Here is a 14,493-nt window from a genome sequence, read left to right as displayed (position 1 = left end):
GTCGTCGAGCGAACCAGCGACCCGCGTCGAGCCCGTCAGCGCGCGCGTGGCGAGATTGGGCAGAGCAGCTGACGTAGTGCGTAAAATATCGTTGTTTTTAATACAATTAATTTAATTTGAATGGTTCATTTTCCCGACTTAAGGCCCAAAAACTCGAAAAATTTATATTTTTTCCCGATAATAGTGCCTTCCGATCTGGCAACCCTAAGTGTAGTGTAGGTGTATGGAGGGTACCTGTAGGGGATGGGCCCCAGGATGCGCTCCATCATGGCGAGGTGCTCGCGGTTGTCGTGCGTCTGGAACAGCGTGATGCCGAGGTGCAGCTCGAACATTATGCAGCCTATCGACCACACGTCGCACGGCTGCGACCATCCTAATTCTGGAATGTCACAAATTTACTTTTATACTTACATAATATTATAATAATGGTTATTTTGATTATGAAACGACAATAGCGTATATTAGTTATTTAATGTTCATGCCAATAGCATTGATATTTTAAGGCCAATAAACAGATAGTGGCTGTTTAGAAATGCAGTAAAAGTAGATATGAGAATTAAGGTCAAAGAGCGCATATGTAACGCAAGATAACAATATTGAATAATATTATGATATTTATGATGCCCTTACAAATTTATCTAGAATGGTATCATGAGATTATATCATGGACATTTTATTATGGTGGTTTGATAGGACAAAAAATTGCCGTAGTGATACAATAATTACCTCAACTTGAATAATCGTCATTAATTGATGTTGTAAATTTATTTACATAAATACATATGTGCAAGTATTTTTTCCCTTTCATTTTTTAAACAGGTCGAACGTTTGATTCATCAAAGCTGGTGTGAATTAAGAGAATATGTGACAAAATATATGCGTGTACTAAAAAAAGTATATTATACTCGGGAAAACCCACTTTGTCAATACAAAAAGGCGCGATAATCAAATTTTGTACTGGAGGTCAACCCTTTGGATTTTTTTTTTAATGCGGCTTTTTTCTACTGACGTAAATGGCTTCCCAAACTATAGGTACGTGTCTACGGATCGTGATATTTATCACTAATTTAATTCCAGTCAGGTTCGGTGAATCAACAGTAGCATTAGTAGCGAGTAGATTAGGGTGGGTCATTTTTACTTTTTTTTAATTTATTAGGGGGCACAGTTAAAAAAAGGTGCCATTTGGTAATTCATTATTGCACGTATTTTTGTTTTATTTTTAGCTTTAATTTTACTGCCTCCGGATTTTAGTTAAAATTTTTGTTAAATGTATGGACATTGTGAAAAAAAAAATGTTTCTTTTTGAGTACTTTTTTATTTATTTATGGCTCTGAACCTTTACCATGCTATTTCGAGCTAATAATGGTATAACTTTTTAGCTAAAGTTTGAATAAAGAGACGATACATAAATATACTCCGCAGACCATACAAAATATAACAATATTTATATGAAATCTTTGAAATGGATCCGGAGGCAGAAAATGAATTTCGATTACAGAATAATTTGAAACACTGTTTATTGGCATTATTACGCAAGTATTTGCAACTGTGCCCGAAGGATAACTAATACTTTTTTTTTCTCCATACACAAGTGACCCACCCTAGAGTAGATATGGTATTGGTAGCAGTGTTGGCCGAAAGTTAATGCGAATTGAAAATGTTGGCCATTAACCATTATAAATTGAACCTTAAACCGTATCGGACGATTATAGTTTACGATTCAATTTATAATGGTTAATGGCCAGCATTTTCAATTTGCATTAACTTTCGGCCAACACTGATTGGTAGTTACCTAGTATGACCTCGGGCGCTCGGTAGTGGCGTGTGGAGACGATGGTGGAGTGGTGCTCGTGGTCGAAGGTGGCGCTGCCGAAGTCAATCAGCCGCACGTCGCTGCGCTTCACGCGCCGCAGGTCGTGCTTCTGCAACCGCAACGCACAAGCTTGTACCGACCGTGCCCGTACCTATTTATCTTGGGTCAATCTTAAGGTTGACTGGAAGAGATCCCTTATAGGGATAAGTTCGCCTTTGTACATTGTATATACTTTCTTTAAATTGTATCTTAACCAGTCTTATGTACAATAACGTGTTTGTAATACATACATACAATCTTTTTGATTAAGCGGATTTCGTTATCCATCCCCGTTTACTGGATTCGACGAATATTATCACCGGTTTAAACTCGAATAGGAACTTATCTTTTGATATATTTACTCCTAGTCGAGCGAGTTGTTCGGGTTGTGACCGGAGTAAAAATACTAAACAAATTTCTTTATAGTAATCTGCTCTCGACTATTTTTAGGAAAATATTTCGTCGTCATAAGGCAATAAATTTAATAAGGGCACGTTTTTTACATGATAGTTCTTTTTATTATACCGACGTACCTATTTGATACTACAGTAGTTAATAACACATGATTCCGTGACGTCAAAGGATTAAATGGACTGATTTTTCCTCATTAGTAGTAATATAATCAGTCCGAATACAAACGGGGACGACGGCACAGAATGTATACATAACAGGAAATGTGACTACACAGATGATAACAATAATGAAGAATGGAGAACCGTATTATGAAAAACAATGTTAGGGAAAACCAGAAACCAAAGCAATGCACTCTTGAGTTACGTTACAGTGATAATATGTATTCATGAAACCAATTCGTGATATTAATAAGCTTATTGTACCTAAGTCTGTAAGTGGGCGAGACAAACGTCGGAGTCGTACGGATTCGCTCAATGCGTCGCGAAAGTAATATTAGATTTCGAGTCATCGGGTACATGTTGAGGTGTAATATTGAAATGTACAGTTATATACAAGGTATCGTACACAAAAATACCCAATAAATTGCGAATTAAACTCCCCATCAACATTAAAGTTTACCATCGTAAATCTACGTTTCCTGGCGTGTTTTCATTTCAGTTCCACCAATCGGTGTCTAAACTGAACACTACTTTGAAAAGCATTTAAATAAATGGCATATAATGGACAACAATTTTCCTCGTTTACCCTATTGTTAACGTCTACACTTCACAACCCGTGTTGCCACGCCACACGTGTTACAACGCCAGTACGGTTACCATCAGTTTGTCACTGACATAAACGCCGTCGAGAACGTAATTTACTTTCTATACATCTCGCCCGCACTCGCATATTCGTGCAAACGGGATGTATAGAAAGTAAATTACGTTCTCGACGGCGTTTATGTCAGTGACAAACTGATGGTAACCGTACTGGTTAGAAAGAGTAATGTATGCGACGTGTATGTGTATGAACGCCGTCGCTCAGGCGCTTGTCCGTACCTTCTTAGAGCTAGCGTACACACTGAGCACCTCGTAGTCGGAGTCCACGAAGAGGATGTTCTCCGGCTTGAGGTCGGTGTGCGTGAGCTTGTTGTCGTGCAGGAACAGCACGGAGTACACCAGCTGGTACGCGATGTGCCGCACCTGCTCCAGCGGGTAAGGCTGGTAGTTGTTGTCTTTCTGCAACGACATATAACTACCATGTTAAACACATCGCATAACCCTCATTCGCGCTCGACGTTTAACTATTTTTTCTACTCCCGTACTTTTATTTGTCATTTAAAGGGTCGTGCACACACCTTTAAGGCCGTGCATCGAAAAATAACAGGATCTTAGAAAGGTGGCAGTGGCTAGCCCCGGAAACAAACAGTAGTGATTTTCGGATATATGTTTCTTGACTATATGATAAGAGATTTCGTAGTAGTCGAAACACGAATGCTTTAAATTTTCTCGATAGAAAATAAATCCAAACTTACGTGTTCATTTTTCGGTTTTAGCTTCGTACAACTAGAAAACACATCCATATCCAGCACAACCCACCTTACAGCAAAGGTTTTCATCTCGTCTTAACTTTCAAAGAACTAAATATTAACTTATTATCCTTTACCGATGGATTTATTATCGATTTTTGATTTTATGAATTCAACAGCAAACGCCCATTTTACGCAGTTCGGTTTCTCTTTCTGTCATGCGTCAAAGTCATAAATGCATTCTTTATGCCAGTAATGTTAGATGGCCGTCGTGCCTCAAAGAGGTAAGACCTATGTCACTTCGCGCAGCGCTCCGAATTACGTAAAATTTAAATATCCAATAAACGTTGAGTCGTAACTCCATTGAGTAGTAACGGAATCGGAGGTAAACCTATGATGGTGCCTTCTTACAGGCCTATACGTTACGCATGTGTGCGTGTTTGCTAGGCTACGTCATGCTACGTCGAAATCTATACCCTTTGTCAGTTACAACGGGTTAGGAAATTTCGACAGATATTGAAATGTATCGGTAGCTGTTTGGTATTTAGCCATCAGAATCTAACCGTAACTTTTTGCTTTATTTTTGTTTGAAAATAAAATATCTATAAGAATATATTTTTTGCTGTTTTTCTATTGTAATGATAAAAATAAATCTAGTATGTTTCATGCTCAAATAATTTAAAATAATTGAATCAATATTAAAAACTAATTGATATTATTCGTTTTAATTATTATATTATTAAGTTTGTTTGAATAAAATATTTTATTTCAATAATACGAAAAGTTATTATATTTAAGTACCACTAAAAAAAGGTCCCTACTTACAAAAACTCACTTGCACGGGCCGGGGTTCGAACCCGTGACCTCCGGTTTGAAAGTCGCACGCCACTACAATTTCACATAAGTAATTTACAATGACATGATACCGTGGAAAAAGTGAATATTACAATGTACTGTGTTACTATCATTTTATAGTTTATTTTGGCTTGACAAGGAGGAATGAGAAAAACGTGCAGAGCGAGAGGATTAAATCTCTCTGTCCCTTTCTTAAAGTAGCCAATCCTAATTATGACATCTGTTTTGATATTAATTCTTTGAACATAATTTGTCGATGTTCTTTTTTATATCATCGAGAAAGATTTTTATTAAAAAAATGTGTTGAATTTATATGTTTTATTTATGTTTTTTTGGCATAAATTTCATTACTTTTGACAAATTTTGATTGTGATGACAAACGATTTGATGTGATGTGTGAAACGAACCATGTGATCAACGATTTATCTAATAAAACTTCATTTAGTCGAAAATAATAGTTGTCTACTACCGGGTGGAAAAAAATTATGGGCCCTGGAGGGAAAGTGCCTTAAAACCTTAAGTTTGCTCATTTTACTTAAATGAAACATTATTGTTTTTTAAAGAAACAACTGCATTCAAAGATTTTTGAAGTCAAAACTTCTTTAGCGGCGCTAGGCACTTTTTGAGGTGGGGAAAAAAATGATGAACTCGAGACAGCTTAAGGCGACCAGGTTTAGATGGCATTTAAATCAATAAAGAAAAACTCAATGACATTACATGAAAAAGGTTATAATCTTGTACGGGCTGAAATACGAGGATCTCACAGTATTATAACTTTATATCACTCAAATATAATTCAATAAAGCTACATCTTGATGAAATCGCTAATAAAAGTGAACTCTAGTACTGGTGAATAAAACTCAAAATATCATGACCAAATATATTTAGATGCGAGGTCTGCAAGGTAACTTTACAATTTCTATTCGAATTTTAAACAATTAACGCTATAAATTTGAATTTCGAATTTTAAACAAGCTCACTGACCAGCAATTTCGGAACCAAAAGTTTTCAATAGAAAGGAGGATGGGTCAATTATACATAGTGCTGCAGACATTTTGGACTAGTCATTGAGTTTTCACTTCTGTCGGCACTCCCGGAATGCAACACGTTGTTTTTTTTAAATTCGCTTAGTCGCGCCCGGGAATCGAACCTACTTTTTCCACACTGTATAAAAGAACACAAATGCTTTTCTTCTGGTAACTTAAATGTTCTATCTATCTTGGTGATATGTCAATGCAATCAAATAATCTGAAAAAATAATAATAACCCAATTTATGAATTCCGTTCCTTCAGAAAAATGCGAAATGTACGTACAATTTTTAGGGATATCGTACTTTTCCCAGGGACAAATTTAGTTGGCTAAGAGACATTTTCACTGATTTGGGGTCTGTACTAAAAATCTAACATAATATGATAAGGACTTAATCGTTTTAAGCTCAAGAGTGAGTTTTCCTAAAGCTTTTTCTAAAAATGATGTCTTTATTAACGTTAGGAGTGCACTGCAGCATGTAAAATGTATGCCAAAATGTCAAGGGAGAGAACAATAAATTAAGTTTAAATTCCACTTCCACTCATCAGCAAAGTGATATAAGTATATCAGCAGTTTAAAGTTATTTTAGATTACAAAATTAGCGCATCAAAAAAATCAAAGTGCATAGAAAAAAAGTCTCCTGAGTCATAATAAAATTGATGTCTCTTGGGTCACCAGAAAAGTCACCAGGGAGAACGATGACCCAAATCACATTTAAAAGAAAATGTAAATTTTGTGTACTACCTACGAACATTTTTCAAAAAACTATGTTTTTATAACATATTAGACCCAGGATAGATCTAATACCTCTTTTCGTACCCCGGATAAAATGGTCGGCGACTAAAAAAGTAACTGAAACCTTACGTTATTAGGTTCACGATGCCGCGTTGTACCCTTGCCTTCGTTGCGATATGTTTGGTAAGTCAGGAGACTTAAGAGCCAACAGGAGTGGTCATTTCTCCATACAAACGTACTCGACTGTTTCCTCCGTGGGTTTTGAAGCCAGAGCAATGATTTTTTCAACACAGATTAATATAGTCAATATCTGTGTCGGACCGTTTTGCTTTTTTTGACATTTTTGTTTTTTAAGGCGCTAGAGCCCTTCAAAAATGGCCAAAATGGCCTAATTGACTATGCCGCAATGAGAGGCGTGGTATTCAAAACTCATATCAATTAGCCAAAAAAGCAAAACGGTCCGACACAGATAATTTTATAATAATTTAGATTTCCAAATTTGGTTACGATTGGTTAAGTTTTGGAGGAGGAAACAGTCGAGTACGAAACCTCGATTTTTGAGATTTTTACGCAGGATTTTTCGCCTTGTCCTTATCGCACTAGTTTCAGGAGCCGCTTCCGTTAGCGAGATGGGTAATATTTACCTAAAATATTTAAATCTCAGCTCCTGTTGGCTCTTAAAAAATGAGCCATGATTTTGGGACATATTAACAAATATTTTGTTGAATAGGTATATATTAACTTTAGCGGACTTTAATAATTTACCAGTTAAATTAGATGTAAATACCTTTTTAGTTAATCGTTAATGATATATTAGTAGCAGTAAAACACTTTATTGTACAAAAAGACACATAAAACATGAAAAAACACACATCCTTCGCATATGGTAGAATATATTTTTCACACTTATAAGTAAAAACTAAAATCGATACGCGATTGGGATACGCTCTTTTTGTATGGGATACAAAAAAAAATTCTCCTGGGTCACCAAGAAAAATCAACATATTAAAATAATTCAGTTCGTTTTTAAGTTCTAGTCAGATTGACTTTTTGGTTATTTGAGATAAATTACAATAACGCTTAGATTTGAAAAACATAATTTTCTATTTTGTTGCGATCGACCCGGGTAATAAAAATACGGCGAATTTGAACTTTTGTTTGTTGTCGTTGTAAAATGTATTAAAAAATAATGTAGGCACCCCTGACAATTGAAATTCAAAATTATCCAGAAAAAGCGGCCAAGTGCGAGTCGGACTCGCCCATGAAGGGTTCCGTATTTAGGGGATTTATGACGTATTAAAAAAAAACTACTTACTAGATCTTGTTCAAACCAATTTTCGGTGGAAGTTTGCATGGTAATGTACATCATATATTTTTTTTTTAGTTTTATCATTCTCTTATTTTAAAAGTTACAGGGGTGGGGGGGGGGGGACACATTTTACCACTTTGGAAGTGTCTCTCGCGCAAACTATTCAGTTTAGAAAAAAATGATGTTAGAAACCTCAATATCATTTTTGAAGACCTATCCATAGATACCCCACACGTATGGGTTTGATGAAAAAAATGAGTTTCAGTTCTAAGTATGGGGAACCCCCAAAAAAAATTTTTTTTTTCTATTTTTGTGTGAAAATCTTAATGCGGTTCACAGAATACATCTACTTACCAAGTTTCAACAGTATAGTTCTTATAGTTTCGGAAAAAAGTGGCTGTGACATACGGACGGACAGACGGACAGACAGACAGACAGACATGACGAATCTATAAGGGTTCCGTTTTTTGCCATTTGGCTACGGAACCCTAAAAATGAGTGTTTCAAAAAGGCACCCTGTATTCATTACATACCTAAATAATCTCTTATTCAATAAAACATATAATTACTAAACACTGATTTATTTCAAATAAATGCAAATCGATCGGATAAAAGATATTAATACCTACCTATACAACAATGAATACGAGTACAGTCAGCTGCAATAATATGTTACACACCGAAGGCCGTTTTGCGGTAGATCATGTTAGATCTTATTTGTAGAGCCATAAGAGCGTGTCACATATTTTTGCGGCCGTCGAAGAGTAACATTTTATTGCAGGTGACTGTACCTATGAAAAATTCGAGGGTTAAAAAGCATTTCAACCAAAGCATTTATAATAATAACGACTATGGACGCCTGCAACCCCAGGGGTATTGTAACCCCATAACAATAAGGTTGAAATTTGCATTTAGTGACCGCAAAGTCAGGTGAGCGTAATCAAGTAAATCTGTTTTCATCATATTTTATCAAAAATAATCTCTTTTCTGTTCTTGTGCTATTTTCTTATTATCAATACTCTTAACTTATATGCTATATACGCTGCTGCTTCTATGCTGTTAACATCTTCCAAAACAACAATAAATATTCAGGTTTATTAATTAATTATTTTATTGTTTGCTATTATGAACAAGTAACAACGCCATCTGTTTCAATTTTTTCCGAATTTAAGTTTCTGGCCGACCGCAGCGACCGCGTATAATGGTAGTTAACTTCTGTAACGTTAGATGGTGCTAAAAGGTCACACAAACTTCACGTGCGGCGCGAAGCGTTTCCATGTGTGCGTGTTAGCGGGGAGGGAAGAACTAGCGGGCGTGGTTTACGAAGCGCCAGACGCGGCTGCAGTAGGCCCTTAAAACCCTACTTTATAGTTGTCAAGACAAGTCTTTAGTCTATTCCCCAAAAAGAATGTGTGCATACACGCAGTATCTTTTTGGTACTTTTACGATACTTCGTGTAATGACCACTTTTAAATTTCATCATTCATTCATTCTTTTCCCGCCCGTACCCTCCATTTTTGCTACAATTTTATTTCAAAGTAAGTGCTAGGTCGTAGAAAAAGTATTGTATGCAACGTTGTTTAACTGAGTCAAAAAATACTCGTGCGTTTCGGCTTCGCCTCAAATTGTTACTCACGCCACTCGCCTTTTTTGACCTCTCTTAAACAACGGTTGCATAAAATACTATTATATCACCTATGTAGTTGTCGATTATTCGCGCCAGTTTTGGTGAATGAATAAACTCAACATTTTCTTAAAGGAGCGATATACAAGTATGAAAGAAACTATAGACCCCTGGAGAAAGGACACTCTCTTTACGTTGCTTTCTAATGAGCTTTACAGCTGACAATTAGAAAAGGCGTTATCGCCGCGACAGATTATTTCTGAGAGTGAATTAGGCAATAAATTGACACGCTACGCTTCTTTAGTATTCGAGATTAAATTTTAGCAAAACTGCATGGTATGTGGAGCGTGACGGCATTCGCGAGTTTCTTTTCACGATGTATCTTTTATATAATTGTGTATGCATGGATTTTACTTATTGTTCTTTCAAGAGATTTATCAAAATGAAAGGTAGAACTCACCAGAAAATCGAATACGCTTTGTCCGAGCATTTCAAATGCGATGCACATGTGTCCGTGGTATTCGAACCAGTCTAACATTTTCACACATAAGCTGAAAGAGAAACAATTTCCGTTAGTACATTTGCATTAATATCATGGGTATAAATACAAAGAATTAGTATGAAGTCTACGTGCGAGACAGGAATTTGTAGGAGTCCAGAATTATTATCAAAAAGTTCGCTATTTAGAAATATATGACGCGGGAGCAGACGGTATTTTTGCGTTTTGAGTTGACACCAACTTGTTCATTGGCCACCTGCCAAACAGAAGCCATAATCTCGCTTATAATCGTGCAAGGTCAAATATTGTTACATTCGAATCTCCTTGATATCAAATAGTAAAATCGTTTCGCAAACTATTCAAAAAATGTAGGTGTAGGTACTCACTTTTTACAGTCTGGGTCCACTTCTGCTAACTTTTCTAATACGTTTATCTCTAGTTTCGCAGCCTCTCTGTACTTCTCTACATTTTTAATTATCTTCAGAGCCATTCTGTGTTCCCTGGAATCATATAAACAATTACTTAATCTATGATTACGATTGAGTTTGCTGAGAAAAATTTCAAAGCAAAAACATAAAAATACACAACAACACTGCCAAACAATGTTTCAGCATCCGGCGTTCAAAGTACTAGTCATCGCTCTAATTCGGCACGATTTATTGTACAACCGACTTGTAAACAAAACACGTGAGAGTAATTGATCATTTAAAACTTCCCATACAGGTATTGCCTTGTTTTTTGCAGGAGTTTAAGGTACGTAAAGATGTCAAGTCTTTCAGTCTACAACTTGTTACACAATGATTTTTTTTGGATAGGTACCATAGTTGCTATTATCAGTGTTCCTTAGAACAGTCCAGGAGATATAGACTTTAACAGTAAAATAATCTATAAGTCGCATAATATTAATACCTAATAACAAAAACAAAATAAATAATACTTACATTTCTAAATCTTTCACCTCCACCACTTTGCCGAACGTGCCCTCACCGAGCGTGTCGATGATTTTGTCTGCAATGAAACCAAGTAGTCGCAATTAGTCAAATGAAGCGGTGACAAAGTCATGGTGGAGTTTACATTCGATTTTAAACCATAAAACCGCCATGTTACCATTTGATGACTAGCATCGATATTTAAGACTTGTAACTTGTTAATTTCAATGTGGTTCAAAAAGGATTAAAACCAATGTTGATAGCCCCACCATGACTTCCGATAAAATATCATTACAATGATGGTATTTGTAAACAACGTTATGTATTTATATTATTTGTAATCTAAATTGAAATGAAAAAATAAATTTAAAATCTTCATTTTCAACTGGAACACTGAACTGGAAAGCTTGATTGCAGTTCTAGTAAGAAACAAATGGTTGTAAAAGTCGATTGTTCTGTGTAATTTTTTTAAATGTTGATTTAAACTGTTGTGTGAATGTAAATGCACGACAAATGAAAATTTGTCACCAGAATTTTAGTTATTATTAAGTGTCTTTGAAACAGTGTTATTTTATGTGTAGTGTAAAATAAAGATATAGTTTGTTAAGTTATGTTGTGGACACGAACATCTCGCTCCCATGACATATCCGGGCCAGTAGACGAGGTGTCCGTCCTTGTCGTCCTTGACGGAGGAGCGCGCGCGGGAACTCTGCAGAGGGACGCCGCCGTCGCGCCAGGCCGCCGGGAGTCGCGCGCCGTCGCCGCCAGCGCCGTCAGCACCGCGCCGCGCCGTCACACCGCGTCGCACACGCACCACGCCACAAGCACGAGGAGCGCCACGCGATCGCCACGACCCGAGTAGTGTTGTACCCAACAATCAGACAATGGAACGGTTGCCCGTCAGACAAGCGACAATTGGTATTGTGTGTCGTACATGCTGTTAGATGGCGGACGGTGGGCGCTGCGGAGCGGTGTCGAGCGACGCGCGGCGGGCCAATGCGACGCTGCCGCCTCCGCCGCGCGTCGCTCGACGGGATCGGACCGGGACGGGGTGGGACCGGAACATACGCACTTGACTTTCATCTCTCTCTCATAATAACCACTCAAACAGGTCACATAGGGGAAGTGTCCACCCGTATCCTGACGTTAAAACACTAATAGAATCATAACATTGCAATACTAACACTAGCACTCGTATCTATGTAGCACCTTTTTCTTTTGGACTTCGAAAATATGTTCACGCAAAATAATGACACGTTAGTCTTGAGAAAACGTACAAAATAGCACAATACATGCACTATCATTGCAGTCATTGATAATTTTACTAATATTTAAACTAAATCAATGTCAACGCACGGTTATACTTCGGCTACTGATAACGACTCGAAGTTTATCGTGTACCCTCAGTTTATGCTTTACTAAGTACCCACATATATAATTTATGTTTCAGTAACGAAATACGTGCATTTTAAATGTGGCGTCGCTACGCTTACAAAATCCTATATGTGCATAAAATATGACTAGTAATGATACGGTAATATAATACCTAAACCCAAATTTACTTTTTACAGAAAGTTTTATCGTGCACATGCCAATTTTGCAAGCGTAACGAACGACACAGCCAATACTGTGTGATCGGTGTTAGCCACGCTAGATATTGTTTAGTAATGGATTTAATAGGTTGCAGTTTAAGGAAAACTATTTTATTAACTATTTTTTTTAACAGGGACTTATTTGAATTAGGGTTCGGCCGAACCGGAAAGTTATATCAAACCAAATTGAAACTATTGGAATGTGAGCAAAAAAAGCACGGACCAGGTTATTGACACGCGGCACACAGACGCAGACGGCAGGCGGTGGGTTAGGCGGTGCTTACAGGCGGCGTGGCCGCGCGCCGCAAGTGGTGGCGCGGGCGCTGCGGGCGCCGGCGGCTGCGCAGCTCGGGCGGCAGCGCCACCACGTCGCCCACGCCCAGAGGCTCCGGCTTGCGCCCGGGTTCCGTCAGCTCCGACCCTTTCTCCGCCATGCGCCCGTACATCTCGTCTAGGTGGGCATACTTCATTATCAAACTCTGGATTTCTTTACGTCGCGTTTCCCGCTCGCTGAGTATGCGGTCGCCGACAGGGGTTTTGTCGTCGTCCTCGTCGCTCGACGGAAAGTAAATCTGTCTCTGTCTACCCACTTCTCCCACCGGCGAGGTTGGAGTTCTTGTCACTTTGTTTTTCGAATTCGTATCGTAAATACTGTGCTGTGGAGGGGAGATTAAGTCCCGAGCAGCTGGATGTATGTTGATATCAATGGGTCGAAGCGAAAGTTTCTTTCTGTCGTTGTGCTCGCTTCTTTCGGCCCTCAAGGACCTCCTTCTATGCTTGCGATAAATGCTATCTCTATCCTTTCCATAATGATGGTTTCTAAGAGGATCATCAAACCCATTTTTATCATAGAGTTCCTTCTCCAGGTTTTTTTTACCCAACGAAGGCATTCGACGGTCAGCTGTATTTCTGTAAGGCGTCTTATCTCGAGTTTTTTCTCTAGAAATATTATTTCTTTTAAATGAGTTTTCCCCAAAGAAAGTAGTCGTTAAACTTTTCATCAACCCTCTTGGCGGTTCGGGCTCTAACGTCTTATCTCGGTCCACAATGTCTTTTCTGGCCTTCTCCTTTTTCTGAACTGCAATTCGATCAAGTACGGATGAATATTTATCTTCTAAGCGACTTCTAGTGCTACCTAGAAAAATGGTGCTCTCTATATTGTTATTAGCTTCTTTAAGGGGATATCGTTTGGAAAACGGTGACAACTTATTATTGTTATTTTTTATGTGAGCTCTGCGGAATGAGTCACTACGTCCGAGAGCATTAATACCGGAGGTAGAATGCAGTGGGGATAGGTCTATTCGGGATTTGGAAGCGCCCAGGTAACTCGAGTACGTACGGTCGTCGTTTAGTTTCCTCGCACTGGACACACCGGAGAGCGACGTATACGGCGAGATGTGCCCATTGGTGTCATATCGTTGGACGTTCGACAACGACAAGTTTTTGTTGGATAAAAGCTTATCGTCATATCTAGTTCTCGCGGCTGTCAACTTTGTATCGGCATCTGATTTCTCGGAGGGTCCCCGTCGTGTCAATCTATTGATAAAGCTGGAATACCCATCTGATAACAACTGAGTTACGCTTGCCGTAGTAGACGATCTCTGGTAGCGGTGCCGTCTAGGGCTTGTTGTGCCATTACCGTTTGCAGTTATGTTGGCCATGTTTGTTTAGTCTTGCGAGTAGTTTTCACTTTTATGTAAGCACTCTTTTCACTGGGACACGTCTCGCAACACTCACTAAACGTCATAATTTCACATTCAGGATTATTAAATGGATATGTTTTGTATTCGCCGATGGGGTTAATGCTTCACCACCGGACATACCACTGGTTCTATCTCGAGATTGGGAGCGTACCTAAGCGCGAACGATATTCAGAAAGATCAGTGGCGCAGGCGAGTGCGGCCGGCAGTGCCAAGTAATGGTCGTGGACTAAAAATATCAGCAACCCGTGGGAGCGCCCTCCCGCACGCTCGGGCTGGCCGCCGTGCGCGCATTTCGTCGCATTACTCTCTCTATACCTACGAGTATATGTCAAAGTGGCATTTACACCTAATTTTTCTAACAGATACCTATTCAACGATATTATAAATTATACCGCACTCGATTGACTGCATTTGGCATAATGAAAATTCGATATTTTTGCTTAA

The 14,493-nt window shown here is 38.4% G+C and overlaps 1 protein-coding gene across 8 annotated transcripts in view; it reads right to left on the bottom strand.

Moving 5' to 3' along the window:
• Window positions 1–14,493, bottom strand: part of LOC134661561 (serine/threonine-protein kinase Doa) — a 76,436-nt gene that overhangs the window by 4,451 nt on the left and 57,492 nt on the right. For 5 of the 8 annotated variants that reach the window (XM_063517732.1, XM_063517740.1, XM_063517710.1 and 2 more), the window contains 7 exons: window positions 11,382–11,463; window positions 10,767–10,833; window positions 10,212–10,325; window positions 9,787–9,877; window positions 3,304–3,483; window positions 1,793–1,922; window positions 235–379 (listed from right to left, as the gene is read on the bottom strand). In XM_063517732.1, coding sequence (XP_063373802.1) covers window positions 235–379; window positions 1,793–1,922; window positions 3,304–3,483; window positions 9,787–9,877; window positions 10,212–10,325; window positions 10,767–10,833; window positions 11,382–11,463 — 809 coding nt within the window. The other 3 variants (XM_063517715.1, XM_063517724.1, XM_063517700.1) reach the window with 3 other exon arrangements.

This window comes from Cydia amplana, chromosome 2 (genome assembly GCF_948474715.1).
Source record: "Cydia amplana chromosome 2, ilCydAmpl1.1, whole genome shotgun sequence".
In the NCBI taxonomy this organism is placed as follows: domain Eukaryota; kingdom Metazoa; phylum Arthropoda; class Insecta; order Lepidoptera; family Tortricidae; genus Cydia; species Cydia amplana.
This window is presented reverse-complemented; position numbering and strand designations above follow the sequence as displayed.